This window comes from Ictidomys tridecemlineatus, chromosome 4 (assembly GCF_052094955.1).
Source record: "Ictidomys tridecemlineatus isolate mIctTri1 chromosome 4, mIctTri1.hap1, whole genome shotgun sequence".
Lineage (NCBI taxonomy): Eukaryota > Metazoa > Chordata > Mammalia > Rodentia > Sciuridae > Ictidomys > Ictidomys tridecemlineatus.
Genome location: NC_135480.1, coordinates 87150164 through 87160167, shown reverse-complemented (window position 1 = coordinate 87160167; position 10004 = coordinate 87150164). Strand labels below are relative to the sequence as shown.

The 10004-nt window shown below is 35.4% G+C and overlaps 1 protein-coding gene and 1 non-coding gene across 9 annotated transcripts in view; one reads left to right on the top strand and one right to left on the bottom strand.

Moving 5' to 3' along the window:
• Window positions 1–268: 268 nt before the first annotated feature.
• Trnav-cac (transfer RNA valine (anticodon CAC)) lies at window positions 269–341 on the top strand. Its single transcript has one exon. It is a non-coding gene; the product is annotated as a tRNA-Val (tRNA).
• A 5491-nt stretch (window positions 342–5832) lies between these two features.
• Window positions 5833–10004, bottom strand: part of Yap1 (Yes1 associated transcriptional regulator) — a 110065-nt gene continuing 105893 nt past the window's right edge. For all 8 annotated transcript variants that reach the window (XM_078046918.1, XM_078046922.1, XM_078046920.1 and 5 more), the window contains one exon: window positions 5833–9646. In XM_078046918.1, the coding sequence (XP_077903044.1) occupies window positions 9408–9646 (239 nt within the window). In that variant the 3' untranslated portion in view covers window positions 5833–9407. The remainder of the gene's footprint in view (window positions 9647–10004) is intronic.

Sequence of the window (10004 nt, the reverse complement as noted above, 5' to 3'; positions counted from 1 at the left end):
TCAATCAGTCTGGTCTTTGCCCCAGCTGTCTTATAGAAGGGAAGTTTCTCAGAGTGGTAACTCATCAGGGACAGCTGGACAGATGCCAACACAGTCCCTCTGCATATGGTAAATAAGGTGTAAAGTGCCAATCAAACACATGTGGCATTTTGGTCAATTTTAAAAAGAACAAATGAGGTCACTTTCTGGGAGGCATGATGTAACACTGCCAACATTACCTTATTGCATTTATTTTTAATTTTTTTATTTAAAGAAAAAATAAAGGGTTGGGGGTATAGCTCAGTTGGTAAAACGCTTGCCTCACACGCACAAGGCCCTGGGTTCAATCCCCAGTACCACCAAAAACAAAACAAAAACCAAAAAACAGTGAAGTCACCTTTAATCCACTACACAGATGTGTCAGTATTTTTAACCTGCCAAATTGGAATAGTCCCTATCTCATTGAGTTGTTGTTGAGAATTAAGTGAATTAATAAATGGAAAGTGCTTGGGAAAGAGCCTGGTATATGGTAAGTACTCAGTTCATATTAACTATCCTCATCTATTCTGGTCTGTCAAGAACATCAACTCCATGAGGACAGAATTATTGTGTTCATTATTGTATTCCCAGAGTAGTGCTTAATACAGACACTCAAATTGTTGAATGAATTAATCTATTATATATTTACAGCTCAGCCAAGCTGAAAAACTTCGCTTTCCCAAATAGTCTTAGTTTTTCTGCCTTGTCCTCCCTCTTTCCTCTCCACAAACCACTTCTCTTGGGTTAGTCATAACCACTCACTGTTCAATTTAAATAGCACCTGAGGCTTATCCTCATAATCCCAGGAGGAAGTACCTTTCCTAGACTATGCTTTCTCAGTACATTGTGTTAACTACCCTTCAGCATGCAGCAGTCTTATTTATGCTAATTTGAGAAGTTCCTTGAGTAAGTTACCACACCACTGATTATGCAAGTCTAGAATACTGCCTGACAGTGTCTGTTGGACAAATATACACTGGATTTTAAAAAATTGACATAAGATATAATAACCCATTAGAGTATTTAATTTTGTTTTGAATTTTTAGAGCATTGTCTTATTATGGAAACTTCATAGGATTCCCTCTGTGTGAAGAAGTTTTCTACCTACAGTGGATTAGGAAAGCTCACAATCAATTAAAGACAATTTTGAGTCCCAGTGAACACGGTTAACCTTGTACACAGAACATACTACCCAGTTACGTGCTGAATCATCAAATTTTCACTAGTCATTTCACGGCCACCGTGAGATTTGAGGTATATAGGAATAGTGATACTCATATTTGGGTATGATCAAATAAGATGTAGTGGTTTGCTAATTACAGCATTTAAAATTATTTATTGAAAAACAAATAGCATAGAAAACTGGGGAGGGGTGTTTTTTGGTGTGCATATTTTTTTCTTCTTTTAAAATTATTTTTTAAATTTATATATGACAGTGGAATGCATTACAATTCTTATTACACATAGAGCACAATTTTTCATATCTCTGGTTGTATACAAAGTATATTCACACCAATTTGTGTCCTTATACATGTACTTTGGTGTGCATATTAATGACAGAGAAAAGCAGAGTTTCAAGTACCTATGCAGATATATTGAGTAGACCTACTCAGGATAAAAGAATTAGAATTATTCAACAACATAATTCTCTAAGAGGATACTGAGAAAGATCATGCTCACTTTTAAAATATTGCTTTTTAAATGTTAACAGTTCAGCTGGGCACAATGGTGCATGCCTATAATCCTAGTGACTTGGGAGGTTTAAGCAGGACGATCACAGGTTCAAGGTCAGACTCAGCCATTTAGTGAGACCCTCACAAATTTTTGAGACCATCTTAAAAGGGGTGAAGGGTGCTGTGGATAGGTAGGTGGTAAAGTGCCTTTGGGTTCAAAACCCAGTTTGGGGGAGGGGGAGAAATTTAACAGTTCACCAGTTGCTCTTATAACATTTTGCTTTTGTCCTTATAACCAGTATCTGAGATGAAATAAATTGCAATATTTTCCATTTACCCATTAATGGGGAAAAAAGTCTCATAGACTTCAGCTTCTATAGTAATTGATGGCAGTGAAACATCAACTTGATTGGAGTAATTTTCTTTCCAAATTTGGTATATTTAGCCAGACAGAAATAACTGGAAATGTTCAGGAATTTTACTTCAGTGACTTTGGAAGACTGACAGGGATTTTGGTCATTAAATTTTCAGATCAAATCAGTGTTAAATAAACTAAACAATATCCTGAATTTACCAGTGCTTGCCACTTCATTCCAGATCAATATAGTCCCTTCAAAGGAGAGTTCTGAACTATTTGTAATATACATATCCCAACATAGCATCAGCTGTTTTTTGAATGGACAGTACATGGGCTCATGCTGATCTTCTGAAAACCTCATAGCAGGATTCCATAGAAACTTGTCTGGCTTACAATATTGAAGAGCTAAATTGTATATTGTTTTGGATTATAAAAGAACAACTAAATCTTTAGTCCACATTCTTCTCTGTGCAGTCCCAGTGAGATTTTGTAGGGCTCAAGAGATTTACTGGTGCTCAGAGAGAAAACACCTCAGCCAATAGCCTCCATCCAAGATAATGCACATGTGGTTTTTGCAGTTTGACTTCAGGATTCCTCGTGATCTGGCTACTCCTGAACATGAGACTTTGCATCTCCAAAAAAAAACTCAGGTCTTAATTCAGGGTCACCCCAGAGATCAGTGATTCTCAGCCATCACTGAGAATGCTTCTGTTGTACTCTGCAGCAGATGTGCTTACCTCTTCATCATTAGATAGAAGTTTAAAAGTTGCTACATTCCCTGAACGGGGAGAAATAATCTTCTGCCAGGTTTGCCAGTGGCTATATCATTGTTGGTGGCTCATGGAAAAATGCAGTAGTGCTTTTTCTCAGATTTTGACACTGAATCCATGTCTTTGAGAAAATTAATTCACACTGGCCAGAAGTCATTAGGAAATACACTGTAACATAAGTACCTGATTTAAAAAGAACTGAGAGATGGCTTCTAATAACACCTCACAATGAAAATTAACACCCAAAAAGAGATGTTTAAATTATAGACTACTTCATGGGAATTGTATGATACATACTTAGAATAAGGACACACAGGGAAAAGTATATAATAACTTTAAGAAGTTTTTTTTTTTTTTAGGTGTTGGGAGATTGAACCTAGGGCCTCATGCATGCTAGGCAGGCAAATGCTCTACTATTGAGCCATTTCCCTAACCCCAAACTTACAGTTTTAAAAAGTTACTAACAATCAAGCTCTGTGCATCTACACATTTTGAATGTAAGTTGGTAACAATTTCACAAAGTTGCAGTAATCCTAGTTATTAAAAGTTTCTTTTTTGGTGGAGGACATCTTGCTGTATTGCCCAGGCTGGCCCTGAACTCCTGGGTTCCTGATCCTTCTGCTTCAGCCTGCAGAGTATTTGGGACTACAGGCATGTGCCACAACTTGTGGATTACTATTTTTTTTTTTGGTACTAGGAACTAAATTCAGGGGAGTTTATCACTGAGCTACATCCCAGCCCTTTTTATTTTGAGACAAAGTCTTGCTAAATTGTGGAGGGTGTCCTCAAACTTTTGATCCTCCTGCCTCAAACTCCTAAGTAGCTGGGATTAAAGTTGTGCACCATTGTACCCAATAGTTTTAAGTACTAGAACAGATGTTTAGGAATTTTATAACAATAAATTCTGCTCAGAGTTCTCCAAATTTTGCTTTAAATTCAGCACAGAAAAATGTTGGTATGTTGCTGTTTTTACTTTTTAACAGTATCAGAACAGCTTATAAGTCAGATCATTTACTTTGGGAGATTTGTTAAAATACAACAGTTTAAAAATTCTGAACATCTTTTCAATATCATCTTGTTTTCCCAGTGTCTTAATTTTGTGACTTTTTAATCTGTGGCAGTATTAAATATATACATATATATAATATATATTGTATATATACATATATATATATATATATACACAATATACTATGTTCATGTTTAAGAAGTTATCCATTTTACTTGAATCACAGGTTGTGTGTGTGTGATAATGGAGATCCTGATCCTACTCAGGGTTCTACACATGCTACATGTACATGCTGTACCACTGAGCTGCATCCTCAGCTTTATACCACAGCTGTCTATATTTAAGTAATATAGCAAAAGATATTCCACATGTGACTTGGAAACCTACAGTACTAAGTCATAATTCTTTTTTTTTTTTTTTTTTTTTTGGTGTGTGTGTATCTGTGTATGTGACAGGGTTGTTCTGTTACCCAGGCTGATTGCAAACTCCTGGGTTCAAACAGTCTTCTACTTCAGCCTCCCAAGTAGCTGAGAAAATGAGTACATGCCACTGCCACATCTGATTCTAAATTCAGTAAACTTTCAAATCAGAAAAGACTGTTTATCAAAATTTCTCATGATTAAACTATAGACCAAAGTCAACAATTTAAAAAGTGGAATAGGGATATAAAATGGTAGACACTCTGTTAAGGTTACTGTTGATTCCTTCAGCATTAGTGTATGTGGCCACCTGGAGCCAAAGAGAACCGAACATGAATTTACCCACAATAAAGACAGGTTATCAGTATAAATGACAGTTCCGAGCCAGGGAGACTGTGGTTGCTATTAGGGAAGGTGAGAAAATGTGACTGTTTTTTTGAGGTTGCTCTTCTTTTGCAACCCCAGCTGTCTAAAAATGAAAACTAAAGGGAATCAAACATAATGCACCATCTACCAATTACCTTGGTTTCCTTTTATTATTAGTTGTTGTCGCCATGTACACAGCCAAAGTGCACTGCCCATTGGAGCAACTAATAAGAGGTGGAATGTTACCCTGCTCCAGTCCCACCGTTTTCTTCTGTAGTGCTGGGGACTAAACCTAGGGCTTTACACATGCTATGCACATGCTCCATCACTGAGCTACACCACTAGTTTCAAGGTGTGGCTTTGACCTAAGATGTATGATCACTATATTTTGTACTAAATAAGAGAAATGACTTCAAGCTCCACAAAATGAACATTCTACCAATGTAAAGAAATTATGCGTAGAAAAATAAAAAATTTTCAGACCTGCCTCACCAAACTGACATACCGATAATGGGAGATATTACACATAACACATTTTATAAAAATAAGTCATTTTTAAACACAATCAAATCTCCTTTTTCTTCCCTCTCAAATCTTCTTATTCAAAGTTTGGGACTTACCACGTGAATTTGTGAACACTTATTTACAAATCAATAAGTTATACTTTTCACTAACGTAAGTGTTCTGTTTTGGAGACAATAAGAGAATACTCTGGAGAAAGAAAACCAAAGGCCATTTTGAAAAATAGTGTCATGTTCATCTCAATTTCCTCTGTGCTGTTACATGTAGTCAGGTCATTTTAGAATGAAGTAGACAGAATTCTGCGTATACCCTGCCACTGACGATGGGGATGATACATATGAAGAATATAGAAAAGAGTTCAAAGAACTCTACCTAATTTTATATATTAGTTGTAGATGGACACAATATCTTTATTTTATTTATTTTTATGTGGTGCTGAGGATCAAACCCAGCACCTCGCATGTGCTAGGCAAGCACTCTACCACTGAGCCACAAACCCACCCCTTTACCTAAATTTTTAAAGTTCCAAATGCCATGCCTAACTTCGGGGAGCAAACTAATTTTAAACTTAACCTGGCTTCATCTCTCTACCAGTTACTACTATACTAACCTTTAATTTTTAGTACTACTTCTACTGAAAGACTATTAAGCCAAAGAGTTTTAAGTATTATAAACTATTAAAAACAACAAGGAAGAGTTTAAGGAAAGAATATATTTGGACAACATAAACAAACAAAAAAGGAATTACATAAGAAAAAATAATGTAACAATTTTTGTAAGTACCTAACATGAGCATGCGCTTAACATCTAAAAACAAAAGGTAACATTGGTACATTGGTACTATATATATATATCTGACAAGTGTGCATTAAAGAAATCTCTAATATAAAACATTTAAAACGTGGAGAATACTTGATTTCAAAATACAGAAAATAAATGTTAAGATAGGCACACCCACAATTCTTACAAAAACATGCTTGCAAAGATAAAATTCATCTGAGCACTCATTTCTCAGATATACAAAAGCTATGAAATCATTAATCAATGGATATTGCCTCCTGCTTTTGTACTAAGTTTCAACACTGATTGGTATGAATTCTGAATACACAATTACTGTTTTTCATCTTTCTGCCATGTTCTATATAGAATGCATCTACCTAAAATGAGTAGAACTTAAAACATTAACATTATTTGTATCACAGTCACTTCCTTATGTTATTTTTTTAAAAGGCACTATATTTAAAAAATAATATTACAACAAATAGTGCTTTGGAAGATCTGAAATTCCAAATCAATGTGTTCCATCAATCATAAGTAGATTTAAGAAGCCGTAACTTAAAAAAATATATAAAAAGTTGATGGATTTAAAGATTATAAAATTGGTTTATTGTAAAAGCAATTCAAGAATAACCAGTTAAAACCTTATCCCCATACTACCCAATACAACCAAAAAGCATTAAACACTTTTACATTAGGAATAAGAACATAAAACAAGAAAGACCACATCAAAGCTATGATTCAAACTCAAAAAGAGAAAGGACTCTTAAATCTCTTCCAGGTCACTACAAGGGTATGATAAGATCAAAGCACTATATCAGGTACACAGCACTGCTACAACACTGAGGTATAACTGGGCAAATTAAATTTGGGAGGAAACGAAGACTATGTATTTTTGCTTTGTGGGTGTTCTTAAGTGATTGAAATTTTAGGAACAACTGCCTTTAATGATAGCAAGATGCAAGATAAGTCTTTATTGAAGAGAAAGTTTATAAAGTTTTCTATCAAGGTCCCACTAACTCTTCACAACCCACTCCCACCTTCCCACCCTCCCCCTAAGCTAAAGCTACTCTGCTGATATATAAGATATGATTTTAATTTGTGACTTACTGGCAAATTATAGGCACTAAGTAGCTCTGATCTGCACATTAAAAACAACATGCTATCTCATCCAAATGCTCAATTATGCATTCTAGGTAGAATTTCATTATTGTTCTAAAACTCAATGCATTTGCACACTGGCCATCCCCACCCCAACTTGATTCAATACTGAATCTTTCTGCTGTTTTTAAAATAAAAGCTGAGTCAAACTATTATGAACAACAACCCATGAATCATTATATATAATACAGTGATTGCATTTTTCTTGAGCACTGAAAAGTACTTAAAATAAAACTTGTTACTTCCACTTTTGCACTCCTCCAAATTGAAGGGTCAAAATGCTTGGATTTTGTAATTGGAAAAAGGAAAAAAAAAATCTATATTCCAGAGCTGAAGCTTTTTCATAGTAGCTGAACCCAGGAAAACAGATTCTGTCTGTTATAAACCCTTGAAAATAAGGGCTTATGCTAGAAGCACTGAAAGACCCTTAAATCACAGAGATACTAGCTGGTACCACTCTAATTCATAACCACTACTTTATAGCTTATATATTGAAGAGTAAATTCATGCTTACTTTGTTCATTAAAAAATAGTCTTTGGAAACCATTATTACTTCTGTAGACACATACTCTAGTTATATCTCTTCCTGTAAAAATAAAGGTATAACCATGATTATCTCTACTACTTTGCTAAATTCAACAACCAATATACATTTATTAATCTGACCACTTTACCAGCTAACTCATGACCTTATACTAGTCTACATACTACCTAGAGGTTTAATTTTCAGCATGTGAAAGTAGGAGCAAGTTTTGTTAAGAACAATCCTGTAGGGGCTGAGGATGTAGCTCAAGCACTTGCCTAGCACAAGCAAGGCCTCAGATTCGAGCCCCAGCACTTGGGGTGGGGTGGGTGGAGGTGTGGCTTCAGGAGGGTTGTCTACTCTGTTTACAAGAACAATTTTATAGAAAATATTTTAATCTAGTCTTCAATGTACTCATTATAAATGAGAACTGAAGTACCAGAGTTTACTTCCAAAACTAAGGCGAGTGTAAATTTCCAAAGCTGAAGGAAGGTGAGTTGCTGTAAAGCTCACTTTTGTCACTTACATCATAAACCTACTCAGTGATTTCTAAGACTCAAACTTGTTCAAGGGAGAAAATAAAACCATTTCTAGTCTGCTCCTTTCCAATTCATCAGGTATTTATCTTGTGCCCAGAGAGCAAAGAGTATTCTTTTAGGCACTATCCTTAGTAATAGCCCTTTTAGAAGACAAAACTATCTCAAACATCTGCAGATTGCCCCAACCAGATTAAAACTGCTTGTGAGATATGCACTACTAGTCATGTATTATAAATGTATACATTCAAAGCTACCATTTTAAAAATGAATTGGAAAGTAGGGAAACTTTAAAAAAAAAAAAAGTACATTCTGCTATCACACTATTATAAACACTGTGTATGTGTGTGTGTTTAGAGAGCAGATAATCAAGATTTAAATAAGATGGCAAAAAACTCAGGAAATGTAAATTTTATCAAAAGAACTACAATAAATGTCCCAAACTACAACTATAAACAGATTAAGCAGATTTACTAATAAAGTAACTTGCCTAAGTTTCAACAAAACCAACCAACCAACACAAACAAAAAAAAAAACACCAGAAAACCCAAAACATCCACAAAAATATCCACCCAAACCTATACTAGAGTATGTGGCAATAATTAATATATTTCTATGGAAATTGTCTCATGCCTTAAGCTCCTAAATAAAATCAAGGTCACTATGTGACTAATGATAGCACTAGGAGGAAAAAACAAAACACTGAAAATAAGTCTTCAGCCTTGGTTTCAGCTACTTCTTCAAATTAGCATTAAGTACTTAATATCGGATACAACATTTTTGGCTTGTTAGACCAGTAAGACATGTTTTTCCACTGGCCAAATGCAGCTGAAGAAGCTTTTGGTTGATAGTATCACCTAGTTGTGAACAAACTAAACGCTGTGACACGAAGCATCTGATTTCCAAGTCTGAGTCAAATATCTAACTGGGCAAAAGGAATGACATCCATCATCCAAACAGGCTCACTTCCCCCAGCCCCCCAAATAAACAGTAGTTATTATAGCAAAGAATTTTTTTGTTGTTTTGGGTTTTTTTTTTTTTTGATTCTTTAGGGCCAACTGTGAAAGAGGTCAGCAATATATTAACAGCAGCAATGGACAAGAAAGAGCAAAATAGTGGATGAAAGAATCTTGCTGGACGTTTGTTTGTTCATATATATATTTTTTTTGTTTGTTATTAGCCATAAAATTGCAGCTGGCTTATTTGGAAATTTCAGGCACACGTCTCATCTCCTTAGATCCTTCACAGATTTAGAATTCAGTCTACCTGAGGGCTTTATAGCCATGTAAGAAAGCTTTCTTTATCTAGCTTGGTGGCAGCCAAAACAGATTCCATGTCATTAAGGATGTCAGAACTCAGAGCTTCCTGAAGACTGGGCATCAACTCTTCTCCTTCTATGTTCATTCCATCTCCTTCCAGTGTTCCAAGGTCCACATTTGTCCCAGGAATGGCTTCAAGGTAGTCTGGGAAACGGTTCTGCTGTGAGGGCAGGGTGCTTTGGTTGATAGTATCACCTAGTTGTATCAAAGGGAGAGACAAATCCTTTTAGAAAAGCTTACGTCAAAGCTGTATCTTATGAGTGTACAGAAATGCATAGTAATGGAAAAGCATTCCTGACTGGCCTGAATTTATTCTAGAAGACACCACAGAGATAACAAAATTACAATGTCAAGTTTATCTGTGTTTCAGCATTTGTTCAGATATCCAATGTATAGCTTGAATGCTTACCACTAAGGACTGAGCACAGAAAGGGATGAAAAAGCAAAAATCCCTTGAAAAATTTTATGTGGCAAAGGAAGAAAGAAGAAGCACACCACATGACAGTATAGCTGCCTATTGTTTTCCAGATATTTACCACCATAATAAGATTAA